General features: G+C 59.0%; 1 protein-coding gene across 2 annotated transcripts; it reads right to left on the minus strand.

Annotated features, from left to right (window-relative positions):
- Positions 1 to 2,657: 2,657 nt before the first annotated feature.
- Positions 2,658 to 14,791, minus strand: LOC108507687 (proline dehydrogenase 1, mitochondrial-like). Of its 2 annotated transcripts, none has more exons than XM_017835878.1 (14): positions 14,671 to 14,791; positions 13,674 to 13,870; positions 8,199 to 8,233; positions 7,759 to 7,908; positions 7,546 to 7,610; positions 7,078 to 7,194; positions 6,851 to 6,930; positions 6,524 to 6,605; positions 6,107 to 6,199; positions 5,870 to 6,016; positions 5,549 to 5,724; positions 5,363 to 5,461; positions 4,914 to 5,002; positions 2,658 to 3,645 (listed from the first exon to the last, which is right to left on the minus strand). In XM_017835878.1, the coding sequence occupies exons 2-14, from the start codon at positions 13,817 to 13,819 to the stop codon at positions 3,449 to 3,451; spliced, it is 1,476 nt and encodes a 491-aa protein (XP_017691367.1). In that variant the 5' UTR covers positions 13,820 to 13,870; positions 14,671 to 14,791; the 3' UTR covers positions 2,658 to 3,448. The 2 variants fall into 2 exon arrangements, with proteins under 2 accessions (XP_017691367.1, XP_017691368.1); XM_017835879.1 differs by having other exon boundaries at positions 2,658 to 3,630; positions 14,671 to 14,790.
- Positions 14,792 to 15,816: the final 1,025 nt, after the last annotated feature.

Here is a 15,816-nt window from a genome sequence, read left to right on the forward strand (position 1 = left end):
AGGCTTCTCTCCTGCTGAGACAGGTGACTCTCAGTGGAAAAGTCTCTAGTGGTCTTACCAGTGGGAATATAACCATTGTGTAGCACTCCCTTTCCCACTCCTTTTTCCCCTCTGTAGCCCTGGCATGTTCCATGTGTTTGGCAGCAGCACCAGGAAGCAGCATACCTTGCCCATCTCCTCCTGCCTCCATATCCCTGTCCCTCTTGTCCCATCCTGCTCACAGGAGCAGGAATGTGAAGACCATGGAGGCACAAATTGCTCCCTTAGGATGACTCAGCCTCAGGCTGAGCTCACCACATCCCTTTCTGTCAGGGAAAGTGGGATGGGGAGGGGTCAACTCCAAAATTAGGCAGGAATCTGGGCTTGGTGGTGGTATTCCCATGCCTCCTCTGGCAGTTGTGCCCACCCAGAGCTTTTAGTCCTGCTCTGGCTCTTTCCATCCTAGGATCCCCTCCCCATAGTGCTGAGCAGCCCTGATGCTCCACTGCCCCGGTCATGATGGGGCAGGACAGCCTCACGCTGCCTCACCTTCCCCATGCCGGTGCTTTGTGTGAGGATGTGTTTGCTTTTGGATGGTTTCTGGCTTCTATAAACTTAACTTCTCTTCCTCTTCACCAGCAGACAACATACTCCATCTGCTCTGTTTTCACCAGTCTAACTCACAGAAGGGGTTGGGCCATAGCCAGGGAGATAAACTGGTCCCTCAAAAGATGCTGCCAACTAGTGTAAGAGGCTGGAGAAGCTGAGGATGCTGTGGGACAGAGGCGGAGGGAGGTTTTACAGTGCTCTGGGCTGGCTGGTGCTGCCAGGGCCTGGGGGATTGCACAGCCCACAGTTACCAGCCACCCATCCCTCCTCTCCCTGTGATCCTGGCAAGGCTGCTGCCCATGCAGAGCATGGCCCATGCTTTCGATCACACACCACTTGCATTTCCTGTTTCAGACTCTGCCAGGTGTCTGTCTCCCGTGGAACTGTTTTTGGAAAAATACCACAGAAAAAAGGAACCCCAGAACTATAGTATTTCTGAACACAAAACTCAGGGAAAAGATGCTGTTTTGTCAATGCTTCAAAAATCCCTGTGGCTGCTTTGGTGGGCAGGACTGCATGGAGGGGCATGGGGTGTCATAGGATACCCTGATGTGGCCAGGCTGCCCAGATGGTTGCTGCAAGTATATGGGCTCTTTCTCCTTCCAACTCCCCCACTGCTGCAGCTAGCATCCTTGCACACAGGAATGCTGCAACATGGCTCCTGGCACATGCACCACCATTCCATGCCTCCTCTTCCTCCAGGACAAGCAGAAAGCACTGTTCAGCAGCAAGAGCTAAAACTGAGCAGGGTGGGGAAAGCCTGGAACACGAGGTGGGGGTTGGTTGTGTCAGTGCACCCAGAAATAGAAGAGGCAGTTACTGTTTTCTGGCTGAGCATGGGTACAGCTGTGCCAGGGAAGGTTTAGGCTGGATATCAAGGAAAAGGTTCTTCCCCCAGAAGGTGGGTGGGCACCGGAACAGCCTCTGCAGGGCAGTGGTCATGGCCCAAAGGCTGCCAGAGCTCAAGGAGTGTTCGGACAACGCTCTCAGGCACATGGTGGGATTGTTGGGTTGTCTTGTGCAGGGCCAGGAGTTGGACTCGATGATCCCTGTGGGTCCCTTCCAGCTTAGGGTATTCCATGCAAGGTTGCAGGGAAACAGGGATTTTGAGGTTTCAAGGACATTCAGTACCTTGGGTGTTCAGGAGGCAGCACTCTGCACCCATACACAGCCTCTGCAAACAGCAGCACATAACACCTCCGAGCCGGGTTGTGGAGTCATCTTATCATGGGAAGGGGGTTAACTACAAAAAAGCAGGGTCAAGAGGGGCTCCTCCTGCCATACTACACAGATGCCTGGGGGTCTTTGCATAAGGTCATAATGGATTACTTCTGCATCCAGAATCCAGCAGAGCTCAGGCTCTGGGGCACCGGTGTGCTGCATGCCACTGCAGCAGCATCCTGCAAGGGCTGGAGAGGCAGCCCAGTGTCTGGAGCATCTCCCCTCTTCCCTGAAACACAAGGAGCCCAGCTGCTGCCTGCATCAGTACCGTTTTTAAATTCCAGCAGCCCTGGCCCTGTGCTCCAGCAATGCTCCCTGCTCTGCTCCAGTTGTTTTTTAAGGCAGGAGAGTCGCAGCTAGAGAAAAGGCAGAAGGTGAACAGCTCTGGAAATCTAAACATCATCCCTCTGAGGGACTGATCCAGGGAAAAAGGAGACAGTGCCACAGCTTTAGGCAGGGAATCCCAGATATGCCTGTGGTCACGCAGAGCCCAGGAATAACTGGAGCTATGTTGAGGTGTGAAAGCCTGCAGGGTGCACATCCCCCAAAAGCAGGTCTCAGGGCAGGGAGAGGCTCTCCCATGCCACACCCTCCTCTGCAGGTAGGAGGAGGCTCCAGGGCTTCCACCTCCTCTGAAGCCCATCACAGGCAGCTCCACAGCTTCTCCCATCCCTAGCCCAGGAAGTTTGGCCTCAGTCTGTACAGCCCACCTCTGGCTCCTTTCCCCAAGCCCTGGCTCTGGCCAAAGTGTGCAGCTGGAGGGCCAAGAGCAGCACCGACCCCTCTCTGAGATCAGGGCAGTGCCTGGGGACAGGTGGCTACCCAATAACTCCAAGGGAGAGACAGGAGCAGGAACAGTTGTGATTTAATCATCTCCATTCTCTGCAAATCCAGTGTACAGCAGAGCTGAGCTGTGGTCCAGCTCTGGGTGCTCCCACTGTCCCTGGTCCATCACTGAAGCCAGGGACTGTGGGCAGGGCAGGAAGGGCAGAGGGATGGGGCCAGCCCGCTCCCCTGGCCCCTCCTGCTCCACTGGACGTGTGCCTGAGGATGGATAACCCCAGGAGGCTTTGGCTCAGCTTATCCTGGGGGATGGGGGAGAGCCTGGACCTGCCCAGCTCTGATCAGTGCAAAGCTGCTGAGCAGGCAAGGAGTGGCTGTCCTGGGACAGGCAGCAGGGACCGATCCAGCCCTTACACAAGTGTGGAAGGGACAAAGCCCCAGCCCCAGCAGAGGCTGGAGGAGCTTCTGGCTTGTCTCCAGCTTGTGCCCAGGTCACCCAGCCCACCTGTACCTGAGCCCATGGCATGAAGCAGACAGATAAATCTCTGCGCAATCCCGCCAGGGGAAAACTCCGGGACAGTGTTCACCAAGGCATGGGGCAGGGCTGGCAGGAGAGCCCCAGCATTGCCCCCTGGGACAGCTCAAGAGGCTGTGGGATGGCAGAGGGACATCCCTGGGGCAGTGCTGGATGGGGCAACCCTGCAGCAGCGACTGCCGGAAGGTGTGCGTGGTTCAGCAGCAAACAAGGACACTTCTGTCAAAGGGCAAAGGGTGCTCGGGGGAGCTTGCAGCAGAATTGGGATGGGGAATGGTGACAGTGGTTCCGGCTGAAGGCACAGGAGCCCCAGGGTTGGGGTCAGTGGCTGAAGAGGTTTCCTGCGAGGAGGCGCCTTTTGACCTCTTTCCAGAGCAGGTCCCGCTCCCGGTTTGCCCGCTGCATGAAGCCCCTGTTCTCCTGGGCCCTGCGGGACAGGTAGGGCAGCACCTCGTTCACTGGGCCGTAGGGCACGTACTTGTACACGGGGAAGCCAGCCTGGCCTAGAGGGATAGAGGCTGGTCAGGGAAGTGCCAAGAAAGCAAAAAAAAAAAAAAATGTGAAAAAAAGGAAAAAGAAAAAAAGAAAAAAAAAGAAGAAGAAAGGGAAAAAAGATGAAAGGGAAGAGGAAGAAAAAGGAGGAAAGGGGAATAAAGGGGGCAAAGGCTACAAAAAGGGAATAAAGGGGGCAAGAGGGGGAAAGGGGGGTGAGGGAGAAACAGGGGGAAAAAAGGGAGGGAGGGGGAAAGAGAAATGGGGGGAAGAAAAAGGGGGAGGAGAAAAAGAAAGGGGGGGAGAAAAAAAAAGCCACCCTCCCTTTCCTGCCAGCTCTCCCACGCCCCTGGGGCTGTGCCAACGGAGCAGGGATGGATGTGCAGGAGTCTGCGGTTGGGCTCTAAGATGGGGATCCTGGAAGCGGCTGAGCCTGTGAGGGGAGCTGCAGCGCATCTCTCCCGGCTCAGCACCGGGAGCTTGGGAAGAAGCCAGGGGGAGCGGGCCAAGGTCACCAGGAGCCATGGGAATGTCGGCAGCCGGGGCTGGGCCAGCTCAAGGAGCGTTCAACCAGAAACATCAAGTTAACACATTTTTCCAGCATGACCAGAGGAGGCTGCAGACGGGCGGCCAAACCCCGCTTCCGAGGGAACTCCAGGACAGAGCAGTGTCTGTGCTGGACAACTGCCCAGTTTGCCTCCTGCTGCTCTCCTGGCCTTAGGACTCTGCTCTGGACTAGTGTGGGCAGGGGGATCAGTCCCTGACCTGACAGCTGGACCCTTGTGTGTCCCTCTGTCCAGGTCCCTGGAAGTGCTGCTCTGCTGCCTGGGCCAGTGGCTGAGGACAAGGCCATGCAAGAGGCTGGTGCCGCCCTGGTAGCAGAGAGTCCAGGACTCAATGTGCACCTCCAATGGAGCCAAGTGACACCCCCAGACTGAGGAGGTATAGAAGGGGCATGCTGTCTGCCAGGATCAGTCTCTGCCCCACTTTAGGGCACTACAATTTCCACTTAGATCCAAAGTGGGAATCTCCCTGCCCAGCCACCATGGGCTCATGGGACTCCAGCAGAAAGATGTGATTCTCCACCTACATCCTCACCTACATCTTTCCAAACCTCATGCAGGGGTCACAACACTCCCCACAGCAAGGCACTGCGCTCAGCCAGTCCTGCTCTGTGACAGGTCTGGCTCACTCGCTCCTTCCTTTGGACGCCACAGCAGCTGCTCAGGGAGACACCAGGGGTCCAGATGGGGCAGGAGCATCTCTGCCAAGCCCTCCCCACCCCATCACTTACCCAGGGGGAAGGTGATCTGGTCACACATGCCCAGCAGCTGCCCAAAGCACACCTTCTTCTCTGAGGGATGGATCCCAAGCTCCATCATCCTGCAAACCAAGCCTCAGCATTAGGAGAGAGCAGAGACAGCATGGAGCTCACCTCAGCAGTGTGTCCCACCAGAGGATTGGGGAGCACCTCCAAATAGAACAGCATAGCACTGACCACATTCCAGATGGGTGCTGAGATGTAGAACTTGAGGGATTTGTTTTCACAACAGCTCCTGGGTGCTGCACCTCAGCTCCAAGCCCCATCTAAAGCCCTGAGAACCAGTTGGGAGCCACGATCCCTCCAGGTGAGCTCAGCGGGGACCTCAGAAGCCACAGCAGGTCTTACCACAGCTTTGCTGGGCCCCCACATCCCTTAAGTCCCTAGTCCCTGCCTTGCCACACTGCCTCCCCAGCACTCACCTGCGCAGGGTGAACTTCACTGTGTCCTCATTGTGAGATGCCACCATCACGCTGGCTTTCCGTCTGTGCTTGATCTCCTCCAGGACATAGTCCAGGCACCTGTAAGGCAGTATTGGCCTCTGGTGAGGCTGCTTGTGCCTATTTCCACTGGGGCAAGAGAGGAGAGTGGCTGGAGCTGTCCCCTACCTGTGGTACATCTCATTGGTCTTCTCATAGGTTGGGTTGATGGGATCCTCGTAGCCCAACTGAGCCGCCCTTTCCCGCTCCTGCTCCATATACGCGCCACGGACCAGCTTGGTGCCGAAATGCCAGCCCTCCCGGCGTGACAGCTCCATGTCCCCTGTCACATTGTCGTAAGCCTCCTACCAGGTGGAAGGGATGGCAAAAGGTCATCACACCGGTGCCACCCCTTCACTTTAGCAGCTCTGCCATTGCATTGGCATGACTTCAGGAGCGGAGATCTCCACCCATCTGCACCAGCAGGTGCTGCAAGGCGCTGGATCTCACCCTCAGGTAGCACTGATAGGTGTTGAAGATTATGGCCTGGTTCCTGTTGAAGCGGCGCTGTGTCTCCACGGTGAGGCGGCTGATGGCTGGCTGGAAGTAGCTCTGCTCTGCGTCCACCATCAGCCTCACACCCTTCTCCATGGCTCTCTGGGCGGTGAATGACACACAGATTGGGTTCATAGGGCTGCCTGCACCACGTCTCCCCCTGTGGCTGCCCCAACTCCAGTGCCCCCTCACCTTGGCAAGGACATCCATGCGCTGCAGCACCCGCTTCATCTGCAGATCCTCCTCCTCACTGAAGCGTGAGAGCAGCGGCTCAAGCTGCCCAGTCTGAAACAAGCACAACTTTGTGGCACCCTGCCAGCACCCAGCTCTGCCCACGGGAGACACAAATCCCCCTGGAGGGAACCCATCCCCAGGGTTGCTGCCTAACCCAGCCTCACAGCACCCACCAGCGAGCACAGTGTGACAGGGTGCCCACCCTGCCAGCCTGGTGGTTGCACAGTGTGGTTACAGCATGGCCAGGCTCTGGCAGCACAGATGCCACCAACACTGCAGCCACCAGCAACCTACTGGGAAGAGCTTAAGACCCACACTCTGCTCCCCCAAACTCCCTGTGGGACCTCTCTGGGGTTAGCATAGTGGGGTACTCACCTGCCTGTTGGGGATGAGCAGAGGCTTGGAGATCTTGGTGCGAGTGTCCAACAGGCTGTTCCAGTCAAGCAGGTCCACAGTGCTGGGAGCAGAGAGTCAAGTCCCTACTGGTGTCTTGCAGGGGCAGGGGGGTCTCTACCAGCTGCCGACCCCCACCAGCAAGCAAGATGCATAACGTGTGCTACCCTGACCTGTCTTGTCACCTCCACCCAAACTTTCCCTACACTTGGTTGCTGTGGAGACCTCCCCTTGCTACTACCCCAGGGACAGGGACAAGGTCCCCCAGTGTTCCCACCCTGCTGCGCCCCCAGATCCCAGGCACCTTACCTGCTTGTGCCCAGGCTCTCGCCCATGAACCACTCCTGGCTCTCTGCCTTGGTCACAATGCCGAGGTTGGCCAGTGTCTCCTGCCACCAAAAGGAACATCAGGGGCTACAGGGGTCTGCCTGCTTAAGGTGTCACAGCTCAGGGCTGCTCTGGGATCTCTGTGTCCTTGGCCACCTCCTACAGCACATCCCTGGCAGCACAGCCTCCCTCAGGCCTTCCTGCCTCACCTGTAGCTTCTCCACCTCCAGTTTCATCTCCAGCACTGCCCGACCAGCCTGGCCCTGCTCTGTAGCCATTTGGAGAAAGAACCTCCGCCACTTCACCAGCACCTCCGAGAACCGCACCTGTGGGGACAGAGCTCCAGGTGAGACACCCAGGCTGGAGCCTCCTGTCATGCCAGGGCTTTGCAAGGTCATACCCAGCCTGAGGCAGATGCTGATCTAGAATGGGGCACCTTGGCCAAGCCGAGCAGCACAGACACCCTCCCCTGCCACATCCCCTCATGTTGGGACCTTCAAACCTTTGTGTCTCCCCAAAAGTTGAGGCAGGGTCTGCAGGGGCCTTGGGCACACAGGGAACAGCCTGTTGGTACCCACTCAATGCCACAGCAGCAAGCCTGGCACCTGCCCCAGTAGAAGCATCCTCTGTGGCCCTGGCTTTGCCCCACCTCACCTGGTCACAGCCCTGGAACTCACCAGGAACTGAGGTCTGGCCAGTGCTGTCAGCTTGATGGCAGAGAAGCCGTCCTCTGAGCTGCCACCTGGATGGAGCAAGAAGGACAGAGTCAGCCCAACAGCAGGGTACTTGAGCAGGAAGGAGGTACCTGAGATACGGTGCTGGTGGTGGGACTGAGGCACCCCTGTAGTCCCCAACACAGTGGGGCTGCCCAGGACATATGGAGCACTCACTTGAGGCATCGATGCAGCGGAGGAAAGTCTCCATATGCTGGTCACACTTGGCCTCATCTGTGTAGAAATAGGTGTGGGCACCAGTGACCCCACCATGATGATCCCCAAATCTCTGATGGGCTTGGTATTGCTTCTCCTTTTGTTCTGCTCCTGGGGTGGAAGAGGATGGAGATGGGCCATGCAGCCAAGCTCCTACGGAGCTTCTGCCATGGGTGCAGGGGAGAGGGTCTCTGGCTTGGACCTTGGAAGAGCCCCCAGGGCTGACACATGCCCTGCCTGTTCTGTGCCCAAGCAGAGGCTGTCTTTGATGAGGAGCAGGATTGGGCCAGGAATCACATTGTTCCTCATCCAGCTTGTTTTTTGAGGCTGTGGGAGCTGGGTTCTTCTCCCACAACACAAGGCCCACAGTGCCCAGATGACTGGACCTTCCTGTCACTCACCTCCCATCTCCTTCTCGGCTGCAGAGGTGCGGGAGCTAAGAAGAGAAACAGGGAAGATAAGGGCCAGGTCAGTAACTCCCTGCAACCCCACACTGGTGGCCAGGGCAGCTCTGAGGCTCCTGTGCCACCATCCTGGTGCTGGACCCTGCTCTTCCCTCACCACCCCATCACTGATGGGATCTAGCTGGCAGGTAAGATGCCCCAAACCCACCTGTGGAAGGGAACAGGACTTTACTATCCATCCAGGGAAGACCTGGAGGCCCTGAGGCAGCACAGCGAGGATGCTCTGTCCAAGGGTCCAGAGCTGCTCTCCAAGACCCTATCTCATGGCAAGGACAAGGTCAGCCCTGGTGGGGGCTGGGATGCTCCATCTCTAACCAGCTCATGGTCCTTGCTGTGGTAACAGCAAACCTCAACCCGATGCCTCCCCACCTTGATGACACCTGCAGATGGACCATGAAGCACAAAGCTCCTTCAGACTCAGATGGAGCCAAGGGTGTCCTGCTGCTTCAGGACACTCCTCTGTGCCTTGGCATCAGCCAACAACTCACGTCTAGGCTTCAGCTCCAGCTGACCTCAGATTAATTTTAAGACCAAGTTTTCCTGCTGCAGAGATAAAAGGGCTCTGGCAGCCTGGGGGATGCAGGCCAAGGCACGAGATACTCCCTGAGCTTGAGCAGCCAAGCCTCCTTGCTGACATCTTAAACCTAGCCACAGACCTGAAGTCTCACCCAGAAACAGGGCCAGCCCCCAGAGAGCAGTCCTGAGTGACAGCAGAGCCATCTCCTCCAGGAGGTCTCTGCCTTGGCATCACTGTCCCAAAACTGGCCGTGCCCAATGAGGGGGAAGCACACTGTGAGGGAAGCAGCAAAGTCACCCATTCAGAGCCAGCAGGCTTGGACAAGAGAGCAGAGAGGCATGTGGCATGGTCCCAGGACATATTGTCCCACATGGAAACCCTGTGACAGGGATTAGGAGCTGCTGGAGGCATAAACAACCGGAAACAAGCCATTCCCTCCAGCTTCCTGGAGCCAGGAACAGCTCCACATGGCTCAAAGTGCCACAAAGCCTGAGAGGAGCTGGGGCAGGAACAGCTGAAGCTCACAGGGAGCAGAAGGCATCACATCTAGCGGGCTCTGCTCTTTGATTTTGTTCCCCTGAGGACAGGAAAAGCAGCTTTCTGGCCCTGAATACAGAAGGTAAATGAAAAGAAGGAGGAGAGATCATACACTTAGGGATGGAATGTGCCAGCAAAGCCCTCAGCAGGTGGAAGGTCCCCTCAGAGCAGATGGTGTGGCACAGAGAATGGCTTCAGCTAGATACTGCTGTGACATGAGGACACACAGACATGGGTCCTGTAGTACACACAGACATGGGTCCTGTGGACAGGTTCTAGCTGCAGCTGAGGACAGCTCTGAGCCCAAGGCACACCTTGGGCCCAACATCTGAGGTGCTGGGAACAAGCAGCCAGGAGCAAAACCTCCTCCAGCAAAGGCACACAGCTCAACTAGCAAACAGCACCCTTGGAGCTTGGTTTTGTGTTCCCGAAGACAAACACACCCTTCCCAGCAGCATTCCTGCTGCATGACTGCACCAGCCCTTCCTTCATCCCCCGGGGGGCATTTAAAGCAGTGCCACAGTGCTCACTTTGTTCTTCTGCAACAAGTAAAATAAAGGAAGCTCCTTACAGCTGAAGAAATAACTCCATCCTGGATATCAGCTGCTCACTTTGCAATATTAATCTTGGCCAGCAAAGCCATTCCCTTGCCCACCAAGTGCCACTGAACCCGGCTTGTACCTGGCCATCCATTTTGCAAACTGACAGCATGTCTCTCAGAGCAGGACCCATCTCCAGGCACTGCCCAAACACTCCTGGCAGGCTGTATCCAGAAAGGAGCAACCTCAAGGTTGAACTCAGGACCTGAGAGCTCACACTTGCCTAAGCAGGTTATGAGGACTTGCCATAGCCCGATGGATGGCTGGGAAGTGTAATCCAGCTGACACAGCATCCAGGGGCTTTCAGGAAGTTTTGGATTAGGTTAAATAAACCATCTCAGGAACAGCACAAAGGAACGCTGTCAGAAATAATCCCTTTGGCCTTGGAGGTTACCCCGAGGGTGCCAGCAGCACAGTGTGTTTGCTTTGCTCATCAGCAAATGGGTCTGGCAAAGTTATCCTGAATGACCACATCAAGGAAAAAAAAAACTCATGGTTACAAGAAGTCTAGAATAGAGCTATAGGTGGTGCTTAAAATCCCACAGGTAGGAACAAAGCAAAGCTCTTGGCAGACTAATCCTTCAACCTGCTCCATGAATGAGTTGCCAGCACACACCAGCCCAGGGCCACCACAGGACCTCCTTGGAGAGCTTCAGGCTGAAGAGAAGGCACCCCATGATCCCAGGGACATGCTGACAGAGCACTGGGCAGGGGTGGCAGCAGTTCTGGGAGCAGGATTGGCCAGGCTGGATGGTGATGCCACACTGGACCACCTATCAGGTGTCCACACAAGGAATCTCTAGAGGAAGCCAAGTCCACGTGCTGCATGGCAGAGCCTGAACAGCATCTGACAGTGCTCAGGGCAGGACTGTCCCACCCTATGTTAGCACAGGCCCAACCCATTTCCAGTCTTGGGATGCCTGCTGGCCAGCATCGGCCCCAAGGCTGCTGACTATAATCACCTCCACTATGGAGGGGGACTCTCTCTTTCATCCCATGGGTACCAGAAGCCCCTGCACAGCTGCGGCACTGCCTCTCCAGCCCCCACCCAGGCTGGCACCCACCTCAAAGCCCCCAGCCCACAAGCAGCATCCAGGCTCTTTTGCCTGCAGCACACTTATTTTCCAGCTGTGTCACCATGACCTGGCAGAAGCCTTCAGCACGTGGCTGAGGCCTCCTGGGACAAGCTGGCAGAGCCCTGGATGCCAGCCTGGGCAGGGCAGGCAGGAGCCTGTGGCAGGCAGGATAAGCCAGTTCCTGCCCACATTGCATTGCTGTTCCCAGGTGGAAAGCCTGTGGAAAAGGTGGACACAGCCCATTGGTGGGGCAGAAAGGGTATTTCCCTGCCATTGTCTCCAGCTTGCTTCAGAAGAACAACAGGAGATGGCACCAGGAGCCCCAAAGACCTGCTGCCTGCTCCTGGTTTGTGTCTCTGTTTCCTGGCTGGCAGCAGGGTCCAACCCTAAAGCATTCACCAAGGAGAAGGACACAGCTCCAGAGCTCAGCAGCCACGAGCCCAGGATTCTTCACCCCTCTCAACCACGTGCAGCCCAACTCAGCACCAGCCCTGGCAGAAACACTGAGAATTTGGCATTTTCCCCAAAGAGAGCCAAGGAAGACCCAGAGTAAGGGTAGGCAAGGGGCAGGGTCCAACACAACCCTTCCAATGCCACCCTGGGCTTTGTCCCCGCTCCGTGACATCCCTGGGTAACCTCCAGGATGGCATTCATAGAATCATAGAACATCCTGAGTTGGAAGGGACCCACAAGGATCATCCAGTCCAACTCCTGGCCCTGCACAGACACCTCAACAATCGCCACTCTGTGCCTCAGAGTGTTGTCCAAACGCTCCTTGAGCTCTGGCAGCCTTGGTGCCGTGCCCACTGCCCTGGGGAGCCTGTTCAGTGCCCTACCACCTTCCGGGGGAAGATCCATTTCCTAATATCCAGTCAAATCCCACCAGGGCTTGGGCAAGGATGCATTGGGGGGTGCAGAGAATGGGCTTTGCAAACTCTTGGGTGTGAATGGCCCACAGAGCACAGGGCCATTGAGGATCTAGCAAAGAGTACCACACATGTGACCCCCAAACCTGCTGCAGGGGAGACCAGCACAGCCGAGCCAGCTCACAAACCACTGGCACTCATCAGCAGGCAGGATACAGGTGCAGGCAGAGCCTGCCTGTGAAAGTCTTTTGTGGTCTCCCACAGGAAAGCCCTTGGCACAGGCACAGCCAGGCATGGAGGGGAGCAGTGCCAGCCTGGCAGCACTGCCATTGCCAGCTCACCCCCACGGGGATGCTGAACACTGTGCCCGGACCATGGCTGCATGTGGAGGGAAGAAACACCACTGCTACACATCTTCAAAACAGCCCCCCACTGCCGCCTCCCCCCACTGCCAGGCTGCAGTGGGGGGATATTTTGAAGCTTTTATATAAAAATATGAAGTTTGTAGCCCAAATTGGGATGGTGCACCTCTGCTTCCCCTCGTCCAGCTCCCATGCCAGCGCTGCCCTCACATGCTGCCTGCTCCCATCATGGCCCTTCAGTCCCAGGGGATGTCTGGCAGCAGCGGCTAGGAGCAGTGCCACACACCACGGCACATCAGGGTTCCCGATAAGCAGCGCCCGGGTGTGGAGCAGAGATAAGGCTCCCAGCGGCAGCACCTGCATCATCACCCTGACACGCACTGCACTCACAAACCACCCCAAAAAGCCGTTTCCGCTGTGTTTTTACCATCAGGTAACAAACACGTGACAGGCATGTGACAGCCGGACAGTGTCCCCAGCTGCGAGCAGGGACATGGCGCTGTGCAGGCTTGCCCGGGGGTCGGTGCTTCCCCAGCCTGTGGCCTCTGGCAGGGCCACCCTTGTCGTTGGTGGGGAGACACCGCCCACCCCCGTGACCGTGAGGTGCCGGCCAGCGGCACATCGATCCAGAGAGCGGAGCTGCCCGGAACTGGAGCCCGAAAAATGGAAAGTTACCGGCAGCTTTGGGCTGGTGCCCGCTCTTGGCAGAGGGCAGGAGGCAGGGAAGGCTGCCCAGGACGGGGGAGCAGTGAGAAAAGAGGGGCATCACCCCAGTTTGAGCGGGTTGGAACTAGTGGGGGAGTGGAAATCATGGAATTGTTAAGGTTGGAAAAGAGGTCCAAGATCATCATCCAGGAAAATGTGGGGTGGCACACCCCAGTGTTTGTATGGTGGGGGATATGTGGGCAGGAATGGGGGGCAGCACCCCAGTGTGGGGAAGAGGGGAGACTACAGGGGTGGCAGCAACGCAGTGTGTGCAGAGTGGTGGGGTGGGATGGGGACACAGCACCCCACTGGGGCTAGGGAAAAGTGGGACATGGTTGGTAGCACCCCAAGGGGAAGACAGAATGGGGGGTCCAGCACCCTAGAGGAGATGGGGCATAGAGGTAGTAACCACCTCAGGGTGTGCAGGAGGGTTGGGGGGGGCTACAGCACTGCGGAGCGGGGGCAGGACCCCGGTGTATGCAGACCCACAGACGGGAACAGAGGGGGTGCAGCAGCCCGGGGGGCAGTCACAGCCCCCCGTGTTCGGGGCCGCTCCCCCGGTTTGGGGGGGGACACACCCCATGGGGGTCACAGCCCCCCGTGTTCGGGGCGGGCGGGGGGCGAGGCCTTGACTGGTGCGCGGCCCCTGCATATAGCCAATGGGAGCGGGGGGACGGGCAGGCGCAGCCAATGGGAGCGAGGGGACGGGCAGGCGCAGCCAATGGGAGCCCGGCCCGGCCCCGCACTCACCGCCCGTCCCGGCGCTCCCGCAGATCCTCCTCCACGCTGTAATCCAGCACCGCGCCCACGCCGAACGCCTGGTTCCGCCGCAGTAGCGGCTTGATGGCCTCCTGGTCCTCCCCGGCCACGAACTGCCCGTAGAACGTCATCTTCATCAGCCGCTCGAACAGCGCCTGCCCCAGCACGCGCTGGCACAACTGCAGCAGCTGCGGGACAGCGGCGGCTCAGCACCCCCGGAGCGGGCACTCCCTTCCCTCCGGAGGGAGAACCCCCCGGCATCCCCCAAGACGGGCAGTTCCCCTGGCGACACTTCCCCCGGCTCAGGACTGGCACTCCACGACCCAGGATTGGCATCCCCTAAACCCCTCCGGACCGAGAGACCCCAGCCCACGCAGCCCTCAGACAGAGTCCCCCCGGAAGGGGACTGACGCCTCCCGAAATGAGCACTCCCAGGACGAGAGGCCCCGGTTCAGGACCAGCACCCCACGAAACGGGCACCCCTCCAGCCTTGGAGCGGCACCCCCTGGCCCAGGATCCCGGCACCCCCCAAAATGGGTACCCCCGGAGCGAGAGCTCACCCGGCATAAGTTTGGCATCCCCCAAAGGGAAAGCCCTTTCGGTCCGGGACCGAAACCCACCGAAATGGGCATCTCCTGAAGAGAGAACCCCCCGGCTCGCAGCGGCATCCTCCAAAACAGGCACCCTCCGGAGCGAAAGACCCTCGGCCCAGGACCGACAGTCTTTTGGAGCAGGCACCCCCGGAGTGAGAGAACTCCCAGCCCGCACCGGCACCTCCGGAAAGGGCAGTCCCCATCGCGGGACTCGCACCCCCAGAAAGGGACTCCCCGGAGCAAGAACCCCCCAGAAAGGAATTGACGCCTCCTGGAGCGGGCGGCCCCGGAGAGAGAGCCCCGCCGGTCCAGAGCCGGCAGCTCCCCACCAGCCGGGGACAAACACCCCCAGATCAATCTCCCCGACTCCCCCAGTCAGCCCCCCCGCCACCCACCTCCCGGTTGTGCTGCACCAGCGGCTCCACGGCGCACAGCCCCAGCACCACCAGCCCCCGCAGCAGCTCCGCGCTGCTCTTGCTGCGGAACGCCTCGCGCGAGTCCCCGAAATCCACGGCGGGCGGCGGCGGCGGGTCCCGCTCCTCGCCCCGCGGAGGAGGCGGCGGCCCCGGCCGGGGTCCCCTGCCCGCCGGCGGCGCGGCCCCGCGGGGAGCGGCGGCGGGCGCGGAGCGCGGGCGGCGCGAGGGGTCGCACAGGCGGACGGCAGCGCGGAGCGCCCGAGCGGCTCTCGGGAAAGCCATGAGCACGGCGGGGCCCCCGCCCGCCGCCGCGTTAAGTACCGCCCGCCCGGCACCGCCCCCGGGGCTCCCGCCGCCACGGCACTGCTCCGCCCCGCCCCGGCCCCGGCACTGGGACGACGACGGGTACCGGGAGTGCGACTGATTCTGGATAGGCAGCGGGATCGGCGGCGGGACTGCAAACGGAACCGGCACCGAGGCCAGCATTGGAACCGGGACCGGGAGCAGCACCAGGACTGGGACCCGGACAGGAACCGGCAGCAGCACCAGGACTAGGAATGGGAATGGGACTGGCACCGAGACTGGCACTGAGACGGGGACTGGGATCGGGACCAGGACTAGGACCAGCACCGGGACCAGAACCAGGACTGGAGCCACCCTGCCCAGTACACCCCTCTCCCGCAGCCCCCAGCCCAGTGCCTTCCCCATTGCCATTCTCTTGGCTCAGCCAAGAGGTGCACATCCCTCCCCAGAAGGGCCTGAAGGTGCAGGTGCAGCTCGAGGGGAGCCCTGGGCCGGGGCTGAAGGGAACTTTCTTCCTTGGAGCAGTGTGGAAGTGGGGCAAAGAGAGCCCCATGCCCCTTGGAGGCACCGTTGGTAGAGTGATGAAAGTTCTAAGGGAGCCCTGGAGTGGTTCCTGGAAGGGACCTGGGGAAGAACTGGGACCAACCCTGCAGGGCCAGGGGTCTCCTGACCACTCAGAGCAGCCCCAGGGAGGGCCAAATGATGCCCCAAAGGGTCCCTGTCCCCTCGTGGCCAATCCTGGGGTAGGCTCTGTGGCATGTCCAGCCTACAGAGCTGGGTGACCCTTGGGGAGGGGATCTCAGACCTGGGAGACCTGTCACG

This window comes from Lepidothrix coronata, unplaced genomic scaffold (genome assembly GCF_001604755.1).
Source record: "Lepidothrix coronata isolate B3197 unplaced genomic scaffold, Lepidothrix_coronata-1.0 Scaffold265, whole genome shotgun sequence".
Taxonomy (NCBI): Eukaryota; Metazoa; Chordata; class Aves; order Passeriformes; family Pipridae; genus Lepidothrix; species Lepidothrix coronata.

Excerpts from the sequence above, each read along its gene's own strand:
- LOC108507687 (XM_017835878.1), bottom strand. The coding sequence starts at position 13,819 with ATGAAGATGACGTTCTACGGGCAGTTCGTGGCCGGGGAGGACCAGGAG. Across the intron at positions 8,234-13,673 it reads CGGGAGCGCCGGGACGGGCG|CTCCCGCACCTCTGCAGCCG; the intron begins GTGAGTGCGGGG and ends TTCTCTTCTTAG. Across the intron at positions 5,003-5,362 it reads GTGAAGTTCACCCTGCGCAG|GATGATGGAGCTTGGGATCC; the intron begins GTGAGTGCTGGG and ends CTTGGTTTGCAG.